This window comes from Lissotriton vulgaris, chromosome 10 (assembly GCF_964263255.1).
Source record: "Lissotriton vulgaris chromosome 10, aLisVul1.2, whole genome shotgun sequence".
Lineage (NCBI taxonomy): Eukaryota > Metazoa > Chordata > Amphibia > Caudata > Salamandridae > Lissotriton > Lissotriton vulgaris.
In genome coordinates this window covers 927907348-927934140 of record NC_141698.1, presented here as the reverse complement: position 1 = coordinate 927934140, position 26793 = coordinate 927907348, and the positions used below count along the sequence as shown (strand labels likewise).

General features: G+C 44.4%; 1 protein-coding gene across 4 annotated transcripts in view; it reads left to right on the top strand.

The window, feature by feature from the left end:
• Positions 1-24519, top strand: part of GLCCI1 (glucocorticoid induced 1) — a 277278-nt gene extending 252759 nt beyond the window's left edge. For all 4 annotated transcript variants that reach the window (XM_086941910.1, XM_086941911.1, XM_086941909.1 and 1 more), the window contains one exon: positions 23614-24519. In XM_086941910.1, the coding sequence (XP_086798036.1) occupies positions 23614-23947 (334 nt within the window). In that variant the 3' untranslated portion in view covers positions 23948-24519. The remainder of the gene's footprint in view (positions 1-23613) is intronic.
• Positions 24520-26793: the final 2274 nt, after the last annotated feature.

The window sequence follows — 26793 nt, the reverse complement described above, 5'->3', positions numbered from 1 at the left end:
AAAATGCAATATAAATAGTTCCAGAGCATCAGAAAAACAAAGGAGTATATTCCCTATATTTCCTAATACCAAAGAAGGACGGATCTCTAAGACCCATCCTAGACCTCAGACCTCTAACCATTTACATACAGTCTGATCATTTTCATATGGTCACCCTACAACAGGTCCTCTCATTACTGGTATTAAACGACTTCCTTGTCACTCTAGATCTCAAGGACGCCTACTTCCATATTCCCATCCACGCAGCGCACAGAAAATATCTCAGATTTGTGCTAGACTGACAACACTACCAGTTCAAAGTGCTCCCATTCGGAGTCACAACAGCGCCAAGGGTGTTTACCAAATGCCCAGCAGTAGTAGCAGCACACCTGAGAAGACAGCACATTCACGCCTTCCCATATCTGGACGACTGGCTCATAAAAGCCAGCTCATACAGACAGTGTGTGCAAAACACTCAGGCTACTATTCAACTACTGCTTCATAACTTGGGATTCACGGTAAATCACGTCAAATCGCACCTGCACCCCTTGCACATACAACAATATCTCGGCGCTACAATAAACACCCAATTAACACTAGCTTATCCCTCTCCAGCCAGGATAACAAGTGTACAAACTCTCCTAACAAAATTCAAACCACAACACTCGCTACCAGCTCGAGTGTTCATGCAACTCCTAGGAATGATGACATCTTGCATATCTGTAGTACCTCACGCAAGATTGCAAATGCGTTTACTTCAAGAGTGCCTAGCACGCCAATGGAACCATGCTCAAGGTCACTTAACAGACCTAGTGTTGGTAGACGGTCGGACTCATCGTTCTCTGCAATGGTGGAACACCAAAAACCTTTTCAAGGGATGACCGTTTCTAGAGCCTGTTCCCCAAATAGTCATGACAGCGGACGCATCGCTCTCTGGCTGGGGAGCCCATCTACTGCATCACACCATGCAGGGCAGGTGTACACCGCAACAAACGTTACTCCATATCAATCATTTGGAGTTGCTAGCCGTGTTTCTAGCTCTGAAAGCATTTCAAACTCAAGTGTCAGGCAAGGCTGTCTTAGCCCGCACAGACAGCATGACAGCTATGTACTACATAAATAAACAAGGGGGGACACACTCTCTGCAGCTCTCTGTTAGCACAGCAGATATGGAGATGGGATATACCGCTAAAAATCTTCCTCTTAGCCCAACACGTTCCAGGAGTACAAAACACTATCGAAGATCTGCTAAGTCTACAAACACAGCAGATCCACGAGTGGGAACTTCACCCACAAGTTCTTCATCCGTTCTTCCAAATGTGGGGACAACCTCAGATAGACCTCTTTGCCAACCACGAAAACGCAAAATGCCCAAACTTTGCCGCCAGATACCCACACCCATTGTCCAAGGGCAATGCGATATGGATGAACTGGTCAAGACTATTTGCGTATGCTTTTCCTCCTCTCCCACTACTTCCGTTAGTGTTGCGCAAACTACAACAACATTCCCTGACACTCATTCTAGTCGCTCCAACTTGGGCCAGACATCCGTGGTACACCTCACTGCTGCAAATGTCTGTGGTGCCACATCAAAAACTAAATCGATCTCCACGCCTATTAACGCAGAACCATGGAGAGATCAGACACCCGGACCCAGCTCAGCTCAACCTAGCGATCTGGGTCCTGAGGTCATAGATTTTGGTTACCTCAACCTTCCTCCAGAATGCATGAACATCATTAAAGAAGCTAGACGTCCCACTACCAGACCTTATGCTGCTAAGTGGAAACGCTTGGTCATATTCTGCCAAAACAACCAAATAGATCCCTTAGATGTGTCTATCCAACACATCATAGTATATCTATTACACCTTCAAAAGTGTAACTTAGCTTATACGTCTATCAGACTACACCTTGCTGCCATTGCAGCATACTTACAAAACAGACAACATCTGTCTCTTGTTAGAGTACCAGCTATTAAAGCTTTCATGGAAGGACTCAAAAGAATAATTCCTCCCAGAATGCCACCAGCACCAGTGTGGAACCTGAACATTGTTCTTACAAGGTTAATGGGTCCTCCCTTTGAACCAATACATAAATGTGAATTGCAATTCCTAACTTGGAAAGTAGTGTTCCTGGTAGCAATTACTTCTCTTAGAAGAGTTAGTGAACTACAAGCATTTACCATTCAAGAACCCTTTTTGCAAATGCATCATAACAAAGTGGTTCTTCGTACTAATCTTAAATTCCTGCCTAAAGTCATTTCACCATTCCATCTAAATCAATCGGTTGAGCTGCCCCTATTCTTCTTGCAGCCTCAAACAGTCGCAGAAAGGGCTCTACACACCTTAGACGTTAAAAGAGCACTGCTGTACTATATCGAAAGAACACAATCGTTTCGTAAAACAAAACAACCTTTTGTGTCTTTTTTGTCGCCACATAGAGGCAACCCTATATCAAAATCAGGGATCGCCAGATGGATAGTTAAATGCATACAAATTTGTTATCAAAAAGCAAAACGCACATTAACAATTCCTCCAAAAGCCCACTCGACAAGAAAGATAAGGGCTTCAATGCATTCTTAGGGAACATCCCCTTAGATGACATATGCAGAGCAGCTACATGGCTTACACTGCACATATTCACAAAGCATTATTGTGTAGATGTGCAAACTAAACAACAAGTCACTGTGGGCCAGGCTGTTTTAAAAACACTGTTTCGAACAACTGCAACAGATAAAGGTGGTCGCCACTAGGTGTGGGTACTGCTATACAATCTATGCCTAGTGTGTAATCTGCAGCTCATATGCCTCGAACGGAAAATGCTACTTACCAGTATGCATCTGTTCTTGGCATGTAGAGCTGCAGAGTTGCACACGCCCACCCGCCTCCCCGGCTACCTTTATCTGTTCCAGTATTATCTTAATTAGATACAAATCACATAGACATCACTATCTCTTGTACAGCTCCATCACTTCCCTAATGGCGAAAAACAATCTGGGGATGGAGCTGATGGCCATGCGCAGTATCATCCTAAGGAGGAGTCACCTATCCTGTGACTCCGAAAGACTTTTCTACAACAAAACAAACTGCAAACCTCCGGGCCCAATACTAGGTGGCCATCTATGCATAGTGTGTAACTCTGCAGCTCTACATGCCAAGAACAGATGCATACTGGTAAGTAGTATTTTCCATATATAGCCACAAAGTTCCTCAGAGACAAGTTGGGCTACCAAAGGGGACACATCTATACTTTTGCACGCAGGTTCGATAATATAAGACGCCCACACTGTTGGATAAGACGCAACCAGCACTGCAGAAACAAACAGCTGCAAGCAACTCTGATCTGAGCTAGAAACTGATCCAGAGGAGGGCCCCAGTGGGGAGCCGCAGTCTATTGCTTAGGAACTCTGTTTTTTTACAGCTGGATCAGACTCTAAATCTAAGACCCCAGCCTCCAAAAAAAGAAAAAACTGGCAATCCTAAAGGAAGAGGCAGAGGAAAAACATAAGGAGTAAACAGAAAGCAGCCGTCCGCACAAAGACAGACCAGCAACAAAAAATGTAAATGGTGGACACCAAGACAGTGATAAATCTTTCTGCTATGGAGCTAACCAGTAAAGAAAAGGACATTCTTTTATTAGGTCTGTCATACTGCAAAAAACAAATTTTAATTTTGTTCAAACAAAAAAAACTATGTGAGGAAACTCAAGCTGCGGAAACACTATCATTCCCTCATTAAAAGATCGGAGGACCAGACTGAGTCGAACATTCCGTCTGCAAATCTGGCAGTGGCGGATCTGGAACTCCTCCAGGACCTGAACCAGTTAAAAAGGGAGGGTCGTACCAACAGTTCACCTTTTGAGGAGCATCTTGAGGTCGACATTGGGTGCAGAGTACAGTCACTGTTCAAGCCCAACTCTGTGTTCACGCGGATTATGCCAAGGGATGGCTTGGATATGTTTTCTGAACTCGTAACGTCAGACCTTAAAAGACTGGCTTTCGAGTTGAGCAGACAATTTCGTATCGATTTTGTAGGTCAGACACATGTCTATGAAGCTGTCCTGCAGAAGATCTCTGCCAGTCAAGAAATCGTGGTCCAACAGTCAGACAAGGGGGGCAACATTGTCTTTTGGCCCCTGTCACTGTACAAAGCTGAAGCGTATCTTCAATTGAATGATAGGCGTTGTTATTCCAGAATGCCTCCCAATGGTTTTAATCTGATCAAGGAGGGGTTCCACACTGAATTGTCGAGGTGGCGAGGAATGGGATTGCTTACCAATCATGAATTTATTTAAAGGTCGAACATCCGGTCATCCCGGTTCTTGATCTAATCCCGAAGATCCAAAACATGCAACTAGCCACCCCAGGTAGACATATTATATCTGCCATAGAGGGGTTGTTTGAAACCACCTCCAAATACAGTGACCATTTTCTTCAGGAACATTTTAGGAATCTACCCTTATTTATCCTGGACAAAGGTGATTTCCTTAAGAAAATCTATGACATTGCTTGGGATGAATCTTACATCTTTATGACCTTAGACGTTTCATCCCTGTACACCGGCATTAGATACAAACAAGGGCTAAGGCTACCAAACACTTCTTAGGTGCCAGATCCATAAGTGCGTACCAACACACCATGATGTTACTCCAAATGATGGAGTGGTGTTTGGATAACAACTTCTTTCGGTTTGATAAGCTTCTGTACGGACAGACACAGGGGACTGAGATGGGCACCTGTTTTGCCCCAAGCTTTGCAAATTTGCATATGGGCTGGTGGGAGGAGCAGGTGCTCACCTTGGAATTTGCTGACGAATGGGCAGACAGCATTGTCCTTGGGTCATGCTACATTGATGACCTCTTCGTACTATGGAGGGGTTCTATAGAAGCGGTCAGGGACTTTGTTCATCATCACAACATCAACGATTTAAATTTATCTTTCACTAGTAACAGCCAAGTCGAATTCCTTAACTTGAAGGTCTATGTGCACAACAATCGTATTCACACTAAGACTTTCCGCAAGGAAACTGCTGGAAATGTCATCCTTCATGCGCAGAGTTTTCATCCACAGAAACTGAGACAAAGCATTCCTTATATTGAAAACCTGCGCATGAAATGGAACTGCAGTGAAATCGACTGCTTAAAGACAGTCCATGCGGACTTAGCCCTCAGATTCCAAGCGAGAGGATATATCCCAGTCCTGTTAAAAAGCACATAGACCAAAGTATAGTCCATATCCAGGGAAGCTTTCTTGTTCAAACAAAAGAAAAAATGATTACGGGGTACACACTTACCAACAAAGAGTGAGAAACATCCTCTACTAACATTGGTATCTGGTACGTAGTGATCTGATCATTGGGCCATCTATGCACAAACACCCTCTCATCTGTTTCAGACTGGCTAAATCCATGAGGAGAGAACTGTGTACCAGCAGCCCAGAGATGGTAAAATCTGAATTATGGTTCACTTCATCCCCTGGGATCCACAAGGGCCACAACTGCAAGGCATGTACCATCGGTCATAACTCAAGTGAGATCTTTAGCCCCCTTTGCAACACATCTCGCAAGATACACCAGTCCTAGAACTGCAGGAGTGACTTCGTAGTGTACGTACTACAGTGTTTGTGTCCTAAGGTATATGTAGGCAGCACCAAACACATGTTCCACGTCAGGATCCTTCCACATCTTCGTGCAATTAATAAGGATGACAAAACGTACCCTGTTGCACGAAACCTTAACATGAAATCCATGGGGGCAATAGTGCTGACCTGAGATACTTTGTCATAGATTCTGTCTCAAGTCACATCAGGGGTGGAAACAGAAAGCTGAAATTACGCAGTCTCGTGTCTTGGTACATTATTTTGCTTAATAGTAAGATCCCTAACAGTCTCAACTCAGACGAAGAATTGTACATTCATTTGTATTTTCTTTTAGCCATGTCTACATAGGGAGTCATCCCAGCTGTCTTTCAGCCCAGTTTTAGCCGTACGCAGAATTTTTCTGCAGGTCACTTTCATTTATTGTTGTTCCTTCACTTGAGGTGGCTTTGAGTTTCTTTACACACATGATATGCATTTATTTTTTTCTTTTTACAGTTAGAGAACACTTAGAGACTTGACCGGCTTGTCCTTTTTAGTCTTGTAGTCTGGGCCTGACTAATGTTGAAGTAATAGGACACTTGTCCATAACTCTTTGCGGTAGCAGCTATTTAGCTAGAATTAAACCGACTATGTAGTTGGTTTATGCCCAATTGGGATATATTTATTTCCTATCTTTACAGGATGCATGGGGTGCATTTGCCCCTGTGAGCTCCTTTCCCCACATTGTCGCACTTCGATTAGTATTGGTTTATTTAGCTGTGATGCCAACCTGGGATATTGTTGCCATGCCCAAAACATGAATTTTCCATGTGACCTATTTATATGGCGTGCACCTCAGCATGTTCTCTCAAATGTCTTTCAGAGGCATAGTGCGGCTTAGATTGTATGCATTAATATTTGCCTTTGTATACTAATCTTAACACGTTGGACTGAATTTAGTATTCTTTTCAATTTTTGTGTGCTTTTTTGGTTTTGTGGATGATGTATATTCACTTAACCATGTTGAAATGCATTTACTTTGTCATTTTGTGACTTTTATATTTTGCAAGTCTTCTTCACTTTCCATTGCTATTGCCAGCACAGTATGTCTTCTGTGGCCATTCTCAGCCTTTCTAAACTCAAGTGGTATTTAAGGGCCTGTTAAATTGTGGCTGCGCTATGTGATCAAGGTGGCTGCATCCACTGAAACGCGTCGTCCAGCGTTCATCTCTGCCTAATAAATACCTTTACAGATTCCTGGTTGCCGGCTTTCATCTTTGGGAGAGCGGGACCTTCATTAAATTTTTTTATATATATATATATATATATATATATATATATATGTATATATATATATATATATGTATATATATATTTATATTTATATATATATGTGATCAATACTCTTGTGCGTCAAAACGTGTCGTCGTTCCTTCTGCCTCAATAAATTGCTGTCAAAACATATGCCTGGTGTGGCGCTTACTTTCTTGATGGAAGAAAGGAGAATTGTTGGATATATATGCAGCTGTGCATCTATTAGGGTATAGGGGTTGCCCCACTTATATTTAGGCCCCTCCAATTGATGTGAGCAACTGACTTAACTTTTATTGAAGTGTTTCCATTCTGCCTGCAGTAGTCATCCTTCACTGAGGGCTGGTTGCATAACCGAGGCTAAGGTGGGTCCTTTGCCAGTGTAGCAGGCCTGAGGGAGGTGGGGCTTGCTTAACATGACACACTCATTAAAGTCTGCCAGTGCACCTGAGACCAAGTGAGCATGTCGGATTGGACGGCTGCCTTCCCCCGGCCAGCCAGATATGCTCACTAGAGGCCCTCCAGTCTTCACACCTGTGCTTCAGTGAGGCGGTTGACTCAATGCTGCAGGCATACAGATTTCTAAATGCCATCTCAGCCCCGACCCCCTTACCCAACCTGCTCACGGGCCCTAACAACCGCCCTCCTTAAATTGTCTGAACCTCCAGGACAGGTTTGGGCCCTCAAGAGATCACCTTACGCTGTCCTAAAGCCTCTGCAAATAGACGTACTCGGCTCTGCACTTTTCTGTAGTCATGGTAACTGCCCCATATCAGCATGACACAGCGTGTCTGCACTTCCTGATCTCTTCTCAGGCGCTGTGCTTTTAGGTGACGCAGAATGCATTCTTCTGTCGAAGCCCAGAGTCGTGGCTCGTTTGTCGACCCAGGTCCAGAGTCATGGCAGAGCGGGTTTCTGTCGATACACACAGCGTGTCTTTTTCTGTCACTTAAGAGAGCATGTTTCATTTTCCTCGACACAGGACACCTTTCTCAGATGAAACGCTTTGTAAGGTTCCGCCAAATGAATTTGTATGTTACAATCTATTCAAATTTTTAAAATCTTTTTAAACTTTGTATCAGAACGTAAACTTTTGTTATCTTGTTGTCTAAATTTGTATATATCATGTATTAAATATTTGTTGTTCTCAGTCGAGAACTAAATCAAATAAACTTAAACTTGAAACTCAGATGACACAGTATCCGGTCTCTATTTTAATCATGACATCAGGGGAGGCTCCTCCGTAATGACGCAGTAGTGTTGCCCCACAGCCCGCGCCAGCAGATGATAAATAAAATGATAATAACACAATGTTGTTACCATTTTATTTATGCTGTCTGTCTGAGCCCCGCAATAAGTATTGGGCTGGGTGGGGGCGGACATGTCAAGGAGGAGTAGTAGTGTGCACTTGTAAATGCAGACGTTTGTTTGGCTGGCCGTCCTTGGCCGGCCAAACACACTTGCGCATTTGTTTCTCCACCCAGCTGTGTTAAACAGCAGGCTTCAATCACAGTCTGAGTGGAAACGAGGCTGCTCAGACCAATCCTGGCGCTGCTCACGGCATACCCTAAGTTAATAGCGAAAACTCACGTCTGTAGTCCACTTCTCTGCGTACAGCCTGAAACTGCAGACTGCCCTTTATTTTTACCAGTACGATTGTAGCCAACATTATTTTGCGCTCTGGCTGTGGTCTCAAGCTATTTATATTCCGACTTTCGCTTCCGAGTTCTAATTTTACAATAGCTTATTTAATTTTTTGGAGTGAACCTCCACTCAGGAAAAGAAAATGTGCACATGATTATGACAACACGGCTGATCTGCAAGCAAGCCAATTACGCTTTTGTGCATCTTTTGTGTGAATCTTCTCTTTTTCAGTTTCTTTTTGTGTACACTGTACAGAGTACCAACATAGGCAGGAATGTGGTGTTGTCTGTGTTGTTTATGTAGTACCAAAATAGGCAGGAACGTGGTGTTCTGTGTTGTTTATGTTCAGCGAGGTCCACGACTGGATGGTAGAATGGGGCACAATGCAGGTGAGGCACACGGAAGCACTGCTGTCTGTCTTGTGTCCAGCTCCAGAGCGCTAATCCTCCCTAGAAAATGGCATTGATTTGTTACTAATTTCAATTGATGTAATTGTGTATTCTTTTATTAACCTTCTTGCTTTCTCAAATTTGCTTGCAAATGCACCATTTGCCCACTCGTTTTTTAAACTTTTCCCTGGGGGAGAACATACCCCGTCCACCCCCACAACAACCACCCCCCGCCCCCACCCAAACCCCTTACGATAGTCGGGCTCACTAGCTATGTTTGCTTGCCACAGGGTACTCATCCCAAACTTTTACGGCTCACCACTTTCAAATGTCACCAGCCACCACTGTTTATATGTATATATAGAAAGTACACAAAGTGAAAAGGAAGTTATGGTTAGGATTGGTTATGGTACCTTAACATGGTTCAAAAACATGCAAAGGTCATTTAAAAAAATCACAGTACTGTCATGGATTAAAGCTGAAAGGCAGACATTTAAATAGTCCGCTCCAGTCCTTAACTCACACAACATGCATACAGACCAAAACTTGCATACCAAATACAGTGCTCATGGCCTTACGTTTGACTTGCGATGCAACTGCATATGTTGTAAATGATTTAAATGTCAGATTACACATAACTTTTTTCTTACCATTTTTAATGAGGTGACTATGAATGTAGTAATATTTATTGGTTTGAGCATTCAAATAACTACTTTTCAATTACCTGTGGGTATAAATATTGTGTGGTCATAAGCATTGCATTTGGTGTGTCACCCCGTGGCAAAATAAGCAGTGTTTTAAAAATATAAATATATATTTTAAAACCGGGGTCCTGTTAAGTCACCCCATCGCAGTAAAAAGTGTGAGGATGCTTCCTCTTCCCACTAATGGTGCTTTCGTTTTTGCACTTCAGATCGTAAGTCTCACATCTTGTAACAACAGTCACAGCATTTATATTCAAGTTGAGGCCAGCTGTTTAGAGTTTAATGTCTGCACACCAGGCTTTGGAACTGGGGACCTGAAACTGAAAATGAGAGGAAAGGCTCCTTTGTCCAGTCAAGATTAAACTCCTTTTTATTAAAATTTGGGTCCGCAAATGGTCCATGAATGCATGTTCACGGATCATTCATGGATTAACAGTTCAGCTATTGCTAACTTATTGACAGGTCACTTGCTTTCAGACTCTCCCAAAACACTTTTCTGATTCCACTCTTTTTAATTACTGCGGAATGGATTTATACCAAACCAATTAAGTAAAGGTACTTCCTTTAGTAAAGTTCTTCATTTATGCAATGTCAAAACAACTTGTTGACACCCCCACCCACTATGCCGAGCACACGCTCGACCCAATCTTCACCTCCAGCAAGCACATCTCCTTCAATCACACCACAGCTCTCCATTGGACCGACCACAGCTGCGTCCACTTCAACTACAAAAAGACCACGACCCACAACCACTCACAACCAATTCCCCGCAGAAACTAGAACAAAATTACCACCGACCAGCTCTTCACATCGCTTCACCAAAACCCTCCTGCCAAATCATCAAACCCAAACCAAACTGCCATCAACCTCACACAATGGATCACCCACAGCGCTGACGAATTAGCACCCTTGAAAAACCATCAAATCAAGCAAGGTAGCAAAAAAGCCCCCTGGTTCAATGATGACCTTAAGAAATCCAAGAAGACCTGTCGCACCCTCGAGAAAGCCTGGCGTAAAAACCCAACCACTGACAACCTGGCCACCTTCAAGAACGCCACCCGCAAACACCACCAACTGATCCGATCCACCAAGAAATCAGCATTCAAGGATCGGCTCGACAAGAACACCCACAACAGCAAGGAACTATTCGACATCGTCAAAGAGTTTACCAACCTCACCGCCGGCACCAACGACATCACTCCCTCCCAAGACCTCTGCGACTCTCTAGCCTCGTTCTTCCATAACAAAATCACTGACATACATAACAGCTTTGGAGACCAGCCCGGAGACCAGTCCACCCCACCCACCTCCGAACTAGAACCCCCCTCCAACAACCTCTGCGCCTGGAACCCAATCACCACTAAAGACACCATCCGCCTGATGAACTCCATCCACTCAGGGTCGCCAACCGACCCATGTCCCCACCACATTTTCAACAAAGCAGACTCCATCATCGCACCCCATCTCCGAGACGTCATCAACTGCTCCCTCAACTCCGCTACCTTCCCGGAAAGCTGGAAACATGCCGAACTCAGCGCTCTCCTGAAGAAACCCACAGCAGACCCCACTGAACTTAAGAACTACCGCCCCATATCGCTCCTCCCATTCCCTGCCAGAGTTATTCAGAAAGCCGTCAACAGTCAGCTAGCCGCCTTCCTCGAATCCAACAAATCCCTCGACCCTTCACAGTCCGGCTTCCGAGCCAAACACAGCATCGAGACCGCCCTCATCGCAGCAACAGACGACATTCGAACTCTACTGGACAACGCAGAAACAGCTGCCCTCATCCTACTTGACCTCTCCGCAGCCTTCGACACAGTCTGTCATAGCACCCTTATACAACGCCTCAGCAACGTCATAATACAAGGAAAAGCTTTGGACTGGATCATCTCGTTCCTCGCCGGAAGAACCCAGAGAGTCCGCCTCCCCCTTTTAGATCAGAGGCCACCGAAGTCATCTGCGGCGTACCACAAGGATCATCACTCAGTCCCACCCTCTTCAACGTGTACATGAGTCCCCTCGCATCCATCGCGCGCCAACACAACCTCAACATAGTCTCCTACGCAGATGACACCCAGCTGATCCTCTCCCTCACCAAAGACCCAAACACCGCCAAAACCAACCTACACGAAGGGATGAAAGAAGTAGCCGAGTGGATGAAGAACAGCCGGTTAAAACTGAACTCAGACAAAACGGAAGTCCTCAACTTAGGTTCATCCCCCTCCGCCTGGGACGACTCATGGTGGCCACCGGCCCTAGGAAACGCACCCATACCAACGGACCACGCACGCAACCTGGGCTGCATCCTGGACTCCTCCCTCTCGATGACCAGACAAGTCAACGCCGTCTCATCATCATGCTTCAATATCCTATGTATGCTCAAAAAAATCTTCTGTTGGATCCCCACCGAAACAAGAAAGACGGTCACCCATGCACTGGTCACAAGCCGACTGGACTACGGAAACACCCTTTACGCCGGAACCACAGCCAAACTACAGAAAAAACTCTAACGCATCCAAAACGCCTCAGCCAGACTCATCCTAGACATCCCCCGCCAAGCTCACATTTCTGGTCACCTGAAAGACCTCCACTGGCTCCCCGTCAACAAAAGAATAACGTTCCGTCTCCTCACCCATGTACACAAAGCCCTCTACGACCTAGGACCCGAATACCTCAACACACGCCTGTCCTTTTACACCCCCACCCGCCAACTACGATCGTCCAATCAAGCCCTCGCCGCAATTCCACGCATCCAAAGATCCACCATGGGGGGAAGATCCTTCTCCTACTTAGCGGCCAAGACCTGGAATTCTCTCCCCACCCACCTCCGCCTTACACAGAACCCCTCTCCTTCAGAAAACAACTAAAAACTTGGATATTCGATAAGTAAAGTACCCCCCCTCCCTCAAGCGCCCTGAGACCCTCTGGGTGAGTAGCGCGCTTTACAAATTTTAAACTTGAACTTGTTTAGCATTTTCTCTTCTGTAGTGGAGGTCAATTTTTCTATGAGAAGAAAAATGGGAAGTGCCGCTTTTTTTAACCACTCCCACCCCTTTTTTTTGCAACTGACCCTGCAACACCCTCCTTCTCCACATGGCGGACCTTCGCAAAACTTGCTCTGTTAAAACCAAACTTTATGTCCAACTTTTTGAAATAATGAGTGCAGATTTGTAGAATGCTTTTCAATTGAAAAATCCATAACTACAAACTGTGTGTATATCTATCTATTTATATCAGTATAGTCTGCTGCTTTGTAATTATTAATGATGTGGTGTTCCGCAATGTAATGGTCAAGACGTAGTAACCCACGATGTAGTGGGTGCGCACCCGATAAATCCTTGAGGTTCTATACTTGTTTACTTACAGTCTTACCCCAGGGATACAAGACTTGCATTTTGTTATTTGACTTTTTAATGTGAGAAGCGAGAAATGGCTTCGGGAGTCTCCATGGTTGTAACAAAAGCTTTCAGAGAAGATTTGTTAGTGGCTGAGGCTCTAATTATATGAATACGACAGCTGTGACCGACCTTTTCAAGGCTGTTAGTGCAAGCAAGCAGTTACCACATCTGAACATGTTTTTGTGCTTTCTTGGTGGGGAGGAAATGGTAAAATCAGAGGCAAGCAGTTTGCCTGGCTGTTTTAGTTATTTTATTGCATTACTTGTGTGGTAATTACTGTGCAGTGCAGCATTTCTGCAATGATAGATATTTCTGTGATTGTCTTACAGTTCTTCGATGCACGATTGATAGATAATGTTACTGTTATTTATTTATTGAACTATCTAGGTTCATGTGTTTGCACATGCAGAAATTATGGGTGGTGTGGATTACATATTCCTCCACCCTATGTGCTACACGAATGCCTACCAAAAGAGTTTTTATATACTTTTTATTTCATATTTATGTGGTAGTTATTTTAGGGGAGCAGGTCAAAAGAGACAATAGTGTGCTTTGGTAGGAAGCATCTAATCTCTGAATGGATATCTGTAACATTTCACATACATTGTGTCGAGGAGTTGAATTCTTATAACCACCCCCAGTTATTTTGCCCATGTACTAGTAAACTGTAATAGTTGAGCTATTCTCTGTTCTTCTGTACAGATGGCTTTGAGAAAGCCGGCTACTCTTTTTTTGAAAGGACCAACTGGTTTAGGAGCTAGATTTCCCCTTGTATTCTAAAATCTATACTTAATGCATTTTCTATAATAAAAGCTGTGAATTTGGTTTTAAAAAAGAGATGTTATTTTGTATTTGTGTACTGCCTTCAAAGGATACGTGCCACACTATATTTTCTGCCATTAGTTTTTTCCGAACTACTCCAACTCTTCATCATTGTCTGCCATTACCTTGTCACATTATTTTGTAACTATAAACTTCTAACTGAAAGTAAATATATCTTTAGCCAAAATATATTGTTAATACTCTATTTCCATTTTCTGTACTTATTTGTACACAAATTATTTACATTATATTCAGTTTTCTTTTTGAACACCATAAACTGTACACCATTGCATATAAATATGAATTCATCATCTTTTGAATAAATTAAGTAACAAAGTTCAGTTAAGGAAATGTCACGCTAACCCTAATGCCACTGTTTTCCCTAACCAATTTAAATACCTAATAAATGAATTAACTTTTTTTGTTGTAAATATTGTAACCTTACTCTATCCTAAACCCAATACTAATCTTTATTATTTGATGCCGATTTGAATTGCATGCAATTGTTTTAAGAAAATAAGAGAACATTGACCCAGTGATGGCTGGTGATATTTGAAAGTAGTGGGAGATAAAAGTTGGGTGAGACTTTTATGTAGCTCCTCCCGAAAAAAACTTGAAAAAAGATTGGCAGGTGGTGCATTTTAAAGCAAATTAATTTTGTGATAAGTTAAGATTTATAAAGCAATTGGAATTAATAGTGTTTAAATATAAAACACAATAAAGACCTCCCTCCCCCATATTCTACTGCATTAATATGTTCAACAGTTATTGTAATGTGCAAACTGTACAGCGCAACAACTTCAGGCCCTTTAACGTGTGTGCTTGCTCAGAGTCTGGTACTACATGCAGCATCGACTTTGGAAGAAAATGCTCTAACCAGGGTCCGGGAAGCAGTTACAGCTGCTGGCTGCAGTCAGCTATATAAAATTTCACTGAAAACACCATAGGTTTCACACCAGTTATAGTTAGGAATTAGCATTTAAAAAACCTATTAAATTCACTGAAAAACACCAGTTATAGTTAGCTGGAAATTTTACTGACATAAAACCATTGAAATTCCCACGTTATAGTTAGTTGGACTCACTATAACTTGCGCGCCTGCAATGCACTGCTGATGACGTCACATACTACATCACTCATGACATGGTCAGTGACATCACTCATGACATCACTGATGACCCCATCCAGTGAATGTGTGTCTTTCTGTAAAATAAATGTTTTATGTATGTATTTGTAAAGGTCGAAGGAAGAATACATTTTTAAATAAGTGTCTACATGGATGTTTTTTTTAATAAAAAATTGATTGGTTAACTGGCTTAAGTGTATGTTAGTGAATACATATATTAGCGAGTAATGTCTAAATATTTAAATATATGTATCAGTGTTTCACTTTGTGTATAAGTGGCTGCATGGGTTGGTGAGTAGCTACATGTGTGTGTGTATGGGTTATTAGATGTATTTTTTAGTATCAGTATGAGTGTCTGTATGGTTTGGTGGGGGTATTACTTAGCACATAGATGCATTAATGACTGACTCACTGTTTTAATGTGTTTTGAAGACAGCATATGTGTTGGATTGTAAGGGTGGATGAGTGTGTATATGTTTGTGTTAGTGAGTGAATGACTGTCTCACTAGTGTCTTTATCAGTAACTAAATATGTTTTATTCTAGTATATGTGAGTATTGATGTATATAAGTGAGTATATGTGAGAGTGAGAGATTGTAAGAGTTCCTGTAAGTAATGTGTGTGTATAGCTGTAAATGCAAATAAATGGATGTTCAATAGTTTATTTGCATGTGTGAGTATGTGTGTGAGTAACTTTTGGATGACTGTCAGTGTGTAACAGGATGTATATGTGTATCACTACATATGATGAGTGAGTATATGTATGAGTGACGTATCGCGCAGCCGCGTCCGCGTGATACGCACGGCGTAAACGCACCCGGAAGCACTCGAGCGCATACGATCGCGCAACGTAAGCATCCGACGCGCTTACGCTACGCGCCCCTGGGCGCGCCCCGGGGCGCGTAGCGTAAGCGCGTCGGGTCATGTGACCTAAAAATAACACTTTTTATTGGTTCAGGACAGTTTTGGTTTCCAAATGATGAAAGCCCTGGTCATGTGACCTGAAAATAACACTTTTCATTGGTTCAGGACAGTTTTGTTTTCCTAATGATGAAAGCCCCCACCTTTTTTCCTCATTCTTACTTTGTACTTTGAGTGAGGAAGACCGGTTTCCAGAGCTATTACTAACTATTTGTACTCAGAAATGGCTACAGTAGCAGCAGCAGGAGCATCTCAGCCACCACCACCACCACCACCAAGAGGACCACCACAACACCACAGTGGTGGAGATGAAGAAGAAGAGGAGGAGGAGGAGGAGGAGGAGGAGGAGGAGGAGAGGAGGTTCCTGCCTGAAAATACTACCCCATATAAGCCAAAGGAGCACATTATCTGGGAGTTTTTTTCAATCCCAAAGGACCTCAAGAAAGTAAATGCGCCAAAGGTTACTTGTTTAATCTGTGGCACTGTACTTTCCAGGGGGAACCCTAACAAAAAGTACTCTTTTGGCAATAACACCATGATTCGCCAAATGCAACGCCTGCACCCTAACAACTATGCTGCGGCAGAGGTCAGAGAACTGACCAGAAACCCTCCCCAATCTTCTCCCAGCATCTCCAAAAGTAAGCAACCCACTCCATCGGGTCCAGAGACAAGGGAGATGGTCCCAAACATACAAACCCAGTTTGGACAATACAAAATAGTTTGTATATTTTGTGGAAAAACAATTACCTATGGTGAGCAAAGCATTAAACTCATCAACCGTGCTGGTGATTTTTTTTTTTGCTCCAGTTGAGCTGTTTACAATTCCCTGTTTTTTGTTTGTCCCCATAAAAATAACAAAAAATATATAAAATTGTTCATTAAAGCCAAAAAAAGTACAAAATGTTCAAAAAAAAAATAAAAAAATATAAAACAACAAAAAGAAGAAAGAAAACAGTTCTTTTTAGAACTACCTCCAATTTATAAAAAAAGCTAAATTTTTTAAAAACTGTCATTATTTTTTCCCCGGTGCGCGTACCGGGCGCTCCCCCCGCGCAAATCGGGAAAAAAAATAATTATTTTTTTTTGCCCCGTGGGGCCCTTTTATGGCCCCCACATCAAACCTAGGGGGCCAGGGGGGGGGGGTCTACTCTGCCCCCTTTTCGTCATTTCCCCCTTTGTTTTTGCCACCTCTTGTGTCTCGATCCTACCGAGACACAAGATGGCGGCCGCTCCGGACTGTTTGGAATGTTGACAGACACCCGAGAGCCAATCAGCTTTCCGCGCGCGAACTCGCGTAGCGCTCTGGTACGCGCCCCGGTGCGCGTACCGGGGCGCGCTTATAGATATATATCTTTTTTTTAACCTAAATTACTCAAAATCCACTGGAGCACATATCTGGAGACATAGCAAAGGCACATCGGGCTACCAGTCCCTACAAAGTTTGGTGGAAATCCATTCAGCCGTTCGGGCTAAAAGTGAGTCCAACAGCCCTATGGAAATTAACATGGGGAAAACACGTTTTGGGACCCCCCTTTTATCTCGGCCCCCGCTTGACAAATCCCCCCCCAAACTTTCAGGGAAGGAGCGGAGCGCCGCAAGGCACAATTGAGGAAAATTTCAGGCAGATTCCTCAACCGGCGCCAAAGTTATTCCCAATAGAATGTTGCGGATTCCCTATGGAAAACAATCCTAACTATAACTACCTACTGGCGACTGCCAGTAGGTAATATGTGCAGACAGATATTTAAGTGAGATGAAAAAAGTGGGAGCTCTCTACAATGGAACATGTGATATAGAGTTCTGTGATTCTCATAGCGTGCCACCCAACAGGTATTTTGGTTTTATCCAGATATATAATGCAACAACTGACATACACATAAAACCAGCCGGTACTATTGACTTTGTCAGTAAGTGTTAGCTGTTTAAGACAAATGAATAATAACCATGATTTGTTATAAATAACTGACATTGGAAATAGTTTCAATTCTGAAATTGTGAGAATGTGAATTATATATGATTGAGACCTGCGGAAGGAATATTGGCCTTCACTTATGTTCTTTTTATGTAAGGTATCTATGGCCTTTTTTTCTGCACATCCCGTCCATCTGCACATCTTCAACTTCATCTCTTTCCTTTTCAGCACCCTCCTTTCACTCTCCCATGAATGCACTTCATCACATCTTCCTCACTTCACTCCAAACATACACTGCACTCACTCAGATTTAAGCACTTTATTTCTTTTACTTTTGCTTTGTAAATATGTTGACGTGTGTACACCCTTCACACACATCTACACAAATTCATTTCCTGCTGGAATACATCACCATTGTTCTGTGTGCTCTGCAGAGAGGCCAACCCATTGACAGGAACTTTGCATTACCTTAAACCTCTCAATCAAAGCCCCTCAAACACCTGGCACGGCTCAACGTATGCACTATAACAGGGTAATTAGATGCACAAAAATACAGAAACACAACATGATAAAATAGCTTACACTCATGAGGAATGCAAGATTGAGTAAAACATGAACTAAAGAGGAACTGAATTGATGGCATGCATTACCTTAAACATTTTAACATTCATTGTTCGTAAATCAATCAATCATGGGGGGGGGGGGGGGGTTTATCGTGACCAGGAGTAACACAAGATTAATAACACCATTGCAAGGTCAAAGATGCAATCTGCACATGCTTGCATCCGGTCCTACGGTGTGGCGAATGAGAAAAAGTGAAATAGATGTCTGTGAATGTTGGACGTCTGCCTTCAAACATGGTTGTAGACTCAGATGCTCGAAACAGTCACTGGCCTATCATGGATACTCCCATAGACTTAAGACAATGAAGGGCTTTAGAAAAGTGAGCCGTGCATCATGCCTCATATAGCAGAAAGATGTTTTACTGCTTCTGTGAAGCGGAGCGGGCATCCTGGGACAGACCGCCCAGACTTAAATATATCACTTTGTTTAGAAATACAATTGTTTCTCTAATTAAATCAATATCTTTAATATTTGTTGAGGTAAACCTATAAGAATTCAAAGGCGCAGCCTCAGAGCCCTAAAGGAGAAGCAGCCCTGCTTGACCTAATTCTATTAGAGTGCCTACACCTTATCCCAAAATATGGATATTTCCATTTAATTAATTATGAACTAAGTTAAGGTGTGAAATTATTCAGAACAAACATACCATTCCCTAATGTTAAGAGTAGCAGTAAATGGACACGAAGCATTTAATTATATAAACCCTTTTACACTTTTGCTTGCTCATGGTGGGAAGCTTTTTGGCAAATTAGTTAGTGGTGAGGTCATTAATTTTTGTTGTGGCACTTGTTAGTACAGTTGGTGTTGTAGAGTTCTCCCCTGGGAGACCAATGCATAAATGAAAAATGTAGGGAATAGTCCTGCTGAAATCAGTTAACTTAACGTGGTCTTGGATCACACGTTAATCAAGACTTTATATCATCTATCTCATTTCTGTCCATCTAGTGGTTTAGCTGCTTTAGTTAGATTTTGGGGGAGGCTTTTGTAAGTGTGACATTGGCTATGTTCTACAGTTTCGAAAATCTCATCTGAAGATAGGTTGTCTAAAATAGTTTCATACAGGCAACCTATGTTAATCACGCATAAATCCCTCGTCATAGACTGAAATCATTAATATTCTAACAACATGAAAAGCGGAGTAGGTACCCAGACATCTCTCTTCTGCTTCAGTGCGACCTTGACCCACCTTACCCTTCCGACTCATGTTGGTGTCTCATCCTGACGTTTTTCCTGTTAGCTGCTAGTTCTTTTCTGACTCAGTAACCACTTTTTCTTTGTGCCTGCTGTTCTATCTGCCCCTTGTTTCCCTTTAACTGCTCCTTTCACAACCTTTCTTAATTTTACTTCCCCTTTTTTTATCTTTTGCTCTTCTGACTGCTCTGTTTTCCATCTTGGTGTCTTCTGTCAGTTTCGGTGCCCCAATTTTTTATTTTTTTATTTTATTTAAGTTTTATATAGCGCAAACTAGACCCGATACATTGGGTATCGGAGTGCTTTACATGAGCACCAGTTTCGTTACAGATGAACACATTAATTTTTTGTTAGGCACGGGGAGATTAGGTGATTTGCCCAAAATCACAGGATGTCGAGTGTCGCTTCCGAGACTCTAACCCGGTTCCCCAGGTCAAAGGTCGACCGCTCTAGCCGTAAGGCTACATCCTCTCTCCAATTGTGGTTTCCCATCCTGCCACTCCCGCCGGACTTTACGACCGTCCCCGCCGGACTTTACCACTCTTGCACAGCCTGCCCACTGCACTCCTCCCACTCTCCAAAGCTCTATTTAATGGAGGCCACAGCACGGGTGCGCCAAAGGAAAACCTCTCCGCGCTGAGCAAAGGAACCCTGGCCCAAATTCCTCCGCCACACAACTAATGAAATCCATCTGCTCAACCCTGGACACCGCCACAAACGCTGCTGCAGAGACACACTTCAGTCCATGTCGGACCCCTTTGCCAGCTCACATTGCCACTTCACTTGCTCCAACCGCCCAAACAGATACTGCACCCCTCACCATGTCGAAACTCAAGACCCGACGCGCCTGATGGAAATGGCTGCGTGAGTTCTCGGCTCTGCTGAGGCCGCCCGCCGGGCCGATTATCCTGCTATTAACCCTGACTTTCGAGCCCCGAGCCAACACCGGAGGAATCGTGGACCCCTGAGATCCTGCGTTCTCCAGACCTGGAGATAGGTCTGCTCCGAATCTGGGCCTAAGCTGTGGCTGAAGCCGGGAGATCGAGTGCACAGGCCACCCGCTCCCGAGATGCACCACAGCGGGAACCCGGGCCGGAAGTTGCCGGTCGGGTCCCCGCGAGTGGGGGCTGGTGAGCGGCGGCGGGCGCGGATTGTATCTGCAGCATTGCGGACTCCTGACACTTTCCCCCACCCGGACATTGAGTTAGGGCTCTGAGGGGCTCCTGATTTCAGCGGTGGAGGAGGCGCGGTGCACCCCCCCTCCCCTCTGCAGATAGCGCCTGTGGTGCTGCGAGACAAACGTCCCCCCCCACCCCCCCCGTCCCCTTCCCCCCCCTCCTGACTGTAAATTGTGCTCTAAGGGGGCCGGGAAATTGTTGTGACGTCGGATTTCGGCAGGGGTTGGGTGTGGGCGGGGGTCACGCTGTGCGCCCCCCCCCCCCTGCGGATAACACTGGTGGTGCTGCTGGACCCCTGACCCCTCCCCCCGCAACCCCCTCTCCCCAGATTGTGGTGCCTGGGGTGCCCTGAAGATTAGCAAGGCATCAGATGCTGTCGAGACCTGGTGGGGAGTGCCCTGACATTGGTGGGGGTAGATGTGCATGGGGTCGTGCTTTGGGCCCCCTGCCCCTCCTGGACTCTTCCTACAGTGAGATCTGGGCCATCTGCTTCTGTGTTCAACAGTGGAGACGGAGTTAGCAACGGTCAAGAAACGGAGGGGAAGCTTCCTCCCCCCGGGGAGCAGGAAAAGGATTACATTGCAACCAGAGTTGAATGATCAGGTTGATCCAGAGAGGAGTTAAGACAGGTGGAGTGTCACAGAGCCAATGACTGCCAACTGAACTGAACAGTGAGTGTCGCTGTATTCTCCTTCTGGTGCAAGGCTCGCTAGGAGACTCTGGAGGTGAAGGGGCTGTGGAGGAGCGCCTGTGGTACTGGAGTCTCTGGCATTGAGTGGTTGAGCTGGTGGCCAGACGGTGTAGCGGGCGCTGAGGAGGATGGCGTCCAAACAAGATGGAGAGAAGCACTCTTCCAGTGGTCCGAGGGCCTTAAAGATAGTTCAATCCAATAAATTGGACCGTTACACCGAAGGGCTCACCATCCGGCTAGGGGTCCTCTGCTGTCTCTGCCGGGGGCCCCCGGATCATGAGGCGGACATCACTCTACATGATGTTATGGCAGCCATAGGCAGCACTAAGTCCTCCCTGGGACAACAAATGGTGTCTTTGAACTCTAAACTGGACACAGTGTCTATTGAAGTAAATCTAATAAGAGCGGACCTTGCCAAGGTTAACAAGAAGGTCAAATCACTCGACATTCAGACAGCCAGCTTGGTGTACAATGTATCTCAGCTGCAGCAAGACCTGCGTGCTCTTAAGTCCTCACACAAACTGGCGGAGCGTAAGCTGGACGAATAGGAAGGAAAGGCCCGGAGAAATAACGTCCGCATCTTTGGGGTTCCTGAGAAATCAGTTGGGCCTGTCCCGGACTTATTTGTTGAGAGTCTCGTCCTCCAGTATCTCCAACCTAAAGGCCTGAGCAACTTTTTCACTAATGTTTGGGGCATAAGAGCTCGCCTTAGGACTTGACCTGCTGAGCTTGGACCCCCAACCTACCATGCTAGGAATCTAGGCTTCATCCTGGACCGTCACCTTCTCATGCTTCCACATCCTCCTCATGTTACGTAAAATGTTAAAGCAGCTCCACTGGACACCAGACGGGTCATTATGAAAGCCCTAATCACTAGCAGATTGGGCTATGACAACACACGCAATGGCGGCAACCCAAACCATCTTCTTAACCCCTCCCTTGCTCATGACGAGCTGAGCTCGTCATGAGCCACGGTTCTCGTGTGCTCATGATGAGCTGAGCTCGTCATGACCTTTAGAACACTCGCACGCTGGGCAAATTCCCCTTCTGTGCGAAAGTTCTAAAGAAATAGGTGTGGTCATGACGAGCTCAGCTCGTCATGAGTACACGAGCACTGTGCTGCATGACGAGCTGAGCTCGTCATATGCACGGGGGCGCTGTGCGCGCCTCTCCTCCCCCCAGCACAGCGGGGGAAGGTGCCCAACAGGGAAGGGGTTAACAGACTTTAAATCATCCAAAACGTTGTCCCTAGACTCGTCTTCTACCTCCTGTGCTGTACCCACACCACACCACACCACACTACTCCTTGGAGAGCTCCACTGGCTCCGTACCCAGTAGCACTCCCAGTTTAAACTTCACACATGCGTTCTAGACACTACATATTACGGGACCCACATATCTCAATCTCCGGCTTCACTTCTAACTTGTTCTGTGAGCAAAACGTAGCATCATTCTCAGTTGCAAACATAGCACACATACCCCGCATTCACAGAAGCAGAATGGTAGGTCCATAATTTTCCTACTAAGTTGCCAAATCCTGGAACGACCCCCTTCAAAACATCAGGGCCTCCTCCTCACTTACCATAAGAAGCTGAAGTCCTCTGTTTTCAATTAGTCTTCTTGCGGGACAATCGGCACTGACTGTACTCAGGCCTCGCTTCACCACACCTACTCAGCGCCTGGAAACCCTCAAGGGTGACATGCTTCACTCTACAAATCCACCTTACATTACACATTATAGATGCTGATTTGAAATGTTTTCATTACATTTGTTCCCTAAAATAGATTTATAGTATCTCTAAAACATTTTTTTAAAGTTGTAAATAAAGTATTATCCCTAGAAGTTCGGTTTTCTTCATCTTGGAGCATTTGAAACCTGTTTTGTTTAAACCTGTGGCTAAGCATGAAAGATAATGGCCATGTCAACTTTCTGCTAACTAGATTATTTATATGTTAATGCTGTAGTTCTTTAGCTTGGAAACCTATAGTGTAGTCTGTATACTAAAAGTTTACTCTCTGTGTATTCATGTGACCTGTTACTGCATTGTTCAAATGTTCTACTTGTCAGAATACATTTTCTTGTGACGTATGCTACAAGTTCAGCAGCCTTGTTTTTCCTGGTAAAAATATTTTCTTTTCTTTTTTGTAGGTCTCGGCTGCCTGTCACAGCCCCCCTCTTTTCATGCCCTGACAAAAACAAAGTAAATTTCATCCCCACCGGATCAGCTTTCTGCCCTGTAAAACTTTTAGGACCTCTGTTACCAGCATCTGACCTAACCCTCAAAAATAATCCAATCTCTGCCCAGAATACAGTTTTGAGCACTGGGGCAGTTGAAAGTCTTTCTTCGCAGTCTATTAACTCAGCTCTGTTGGATATTGCAACCAACACAACAGACTCAGCCGAGGCCTCGGTTCAGCAGATCTCTCATCACATAGCTCAGGAGCTACAGATAGAAGAATACTCTACTCAGAGCCGTGTGTGATCTAATAATACCTGGCAGAGCAGGCCTCTGCCCTACTGCTGAACAAGTGAAACTGCATCTAATACTCACTCAAACATCTGCATGTGGCATAGAAACCTTTTCGGAATAACAAAATAAAATATTTGAGTTAGCTCTTTTTAGCATTTCTTTAGCAATGTTCTTTGCAGGGGATGGAATTCTACTCAACATTTTGCAGACAGCAGTTACAACAGCAACTACAACATTCATCAAGTGAAGACTATGCATTTCAATATTACATTGGACCATAATTGTGTTGTGTCCTGTTAACGATTCTACAGTATGAATAAGCTCTATAATCAACAGAAATGCCTGTATAATTTGAAAATGGTTTGTCGTTGTGCCCCTTTGAAATTACTGTACTTTAGAATTTTGTTTACAATTTATCCAGGTGTTTGTTTCTACCTTCTGTAATATAATGCAAAAACAAACTGTGACCGCAGCGAATGGACAGTATCCTGTGGTCTAGCTTCAGGTACTTCTGTTGAAGTCTAAACTCAGGTAACTTGGAATGTAAATTAAAATGGAATACACATTCTGTGGCTAAAATACTCGAGAGAAGCTTCACTCTTGACTTTTCTTACTCAACATTTACTTGTTTCCTCAGTGTCCTATTTATTGACAAATATTATACCCCCACCCCCCAGCAGAAATCAACTTGGATGAAAATGGGTAAATCTATGTTGTGCCACCTTACCTTGTTATGCAGCTAAACCACCATTGCGTTGTGATAGTTTGAGTATTTATAAGCATCCTTTGAGAACTTTCAAGTGTTTCTCTTTTTAGAACTGTTCAATGCCAGGTTAAAACCTTAAACCCAGGCCATGTTTTTTTTTAAAGTATCAAAGCTAGACGATGCTGAACTTGAAGTAAACTTTATTATCGTGTGGGGCAGCGAAATATCTGTCCTCACCTTACTCACCCCAGAGTTCAAGAATTCTTTAGTGAAAAAAATGCCTAGTTTCCAGATTGGAAATATTCCTCACAAAAAGCCTCCTCCTTCAATCAATTAATATTTGCAGAGTGTACTAATCACCCCGGGGTATCCAGGCGCTGCGTGGGGTGGGACTACTGAAACCACCAAGTCTTGAGGCCACTCCTAAATTCGGTGAGGGAAGTGGAAGTTCGGAGGTGAATGGGGATGGGGAGGTCGTTCCAGGCCTTGGCAGCGAATTTGGAGGAGTGTCCTCTGGCTCGAATAAGATGGATGCGGGGGATGTTGGTGAGGGCCAGTGAGGCCAACAGCAGGTGTCTGGTGGAAAAACGGGCGGTTGTTCCGGTATTCGGGTCCGTGTTGTGGAGGGCTTTGTAGGCATGCATGAGCAGCTTGAAGTGACATCTCTTCTTGATGGGGAGCCAGTTTAGGTTATAAGGGTGGTGGGTGATGTTGGATTGTCTGGGCAGGTGCAGAATGATTCTTGCTGCTGCGTTCTGGATTATTTGGAGGTGCTTGAGGAGGAGGAGGAGAGTGGTGGTTCCGGCATAGAGGGTGTTCCCGTAGTCAAGTCTTCTGATGATGAGGGCTTGTGCGACGGTTTTTCTGGTGTCAGTTGGGATCTATCTGAGAACTTTACGGAGCATTCTGAGAGAGTTGAAGCAGGTGGAGGTAACATAGTTGACCTGTCTCATAGAGAGCTTGCTGTCAAAGATATTGAGATTGCGGGTGTGGGTGGTGGGGATGGGTGCTGGTCCGAGGCAGGAGGCCACCAGGTGTCGTCCCACAATGAAGGGGGGGGGGGGGCATTCCGAAGAGGAGAACTTTAGTTTTGTCGGTGTTTAGTTTGAGGCAGTTGTCTCTCATTCAGTCTGCGACGTGTGTCATGGTTTTCTGGAAATTTACTCCAGTGGTGTCGGTGTCTTCGGTGAGGGAGAGAATGAGTTTAGTATCCTTGGCGTAGGAGATGATGTTGAGATTGTGACAGTGAGCAGTGGGTCCCAACCGAGTCATGTAGATGTTGAACAGTGTGGGGCAGAGTGAGGAGCCCTGGGGTACACCAGAGATGATGCTCTTGAGTTGGAGATGTACGGCGGGAGATGAATTCTTTGAGTGGGTCTTGTGAGAAAAGAGGATAGTAGCTTGAGGGTGTTGCCGATGTCTTTGGAGGTTGGGGGAGACTGTCGAAGGCTGCTGACATGTTGAGGAGCATCAGGGCTGCTGAGTTGCGGCTGTCGAAGATGGCTTTTACGTCGTGGCTATTGTAATGGCCGGATTTTCTGAGTAGGTGGGATCAGCCCCCAGGGGCCCCTCCAACCCAGCCAGAACGCAATCACATCCCTCCTCAGGACCAACTATCCAGGCACCTGGTACCTACCTGAGGATGGGGAACTCGCAATATACAAGCTCATATTATTAAAAACACCACTAAATCTATAGGGATACTAAGAATACTCACTGATTACTAGGGATATCCATACCCTACACCACACTTATTCACATCAGTTGGTCTCGCGGCCACCCTGACCCAGACCGTTCTACCCTAGGGCAGATATGACACACAATCCGGTGCGTCTACACACGGGCCTGCAGAACCCAATGCTCCCTTTTCCAAACTGTTTGCAATCCTGCAAAACTACACACTAGTTCGACCTCCTAGTGCTCTCACTTATTCAAGCCACAATCTAGTGGGTATACACACTGATCTCCTACTCAGTGCTCTCATTAACGCCGCATATCAACGACGACCACATTCCTATGAACACCTATACATATATATATATATATATATATATATATATATATATATATATATATATATTGGGAAGTCTCTTCACTAAGGGTCTGCTACTACAATAATATTATGGGATGGTGTACTAACTTAGTCCCTTAG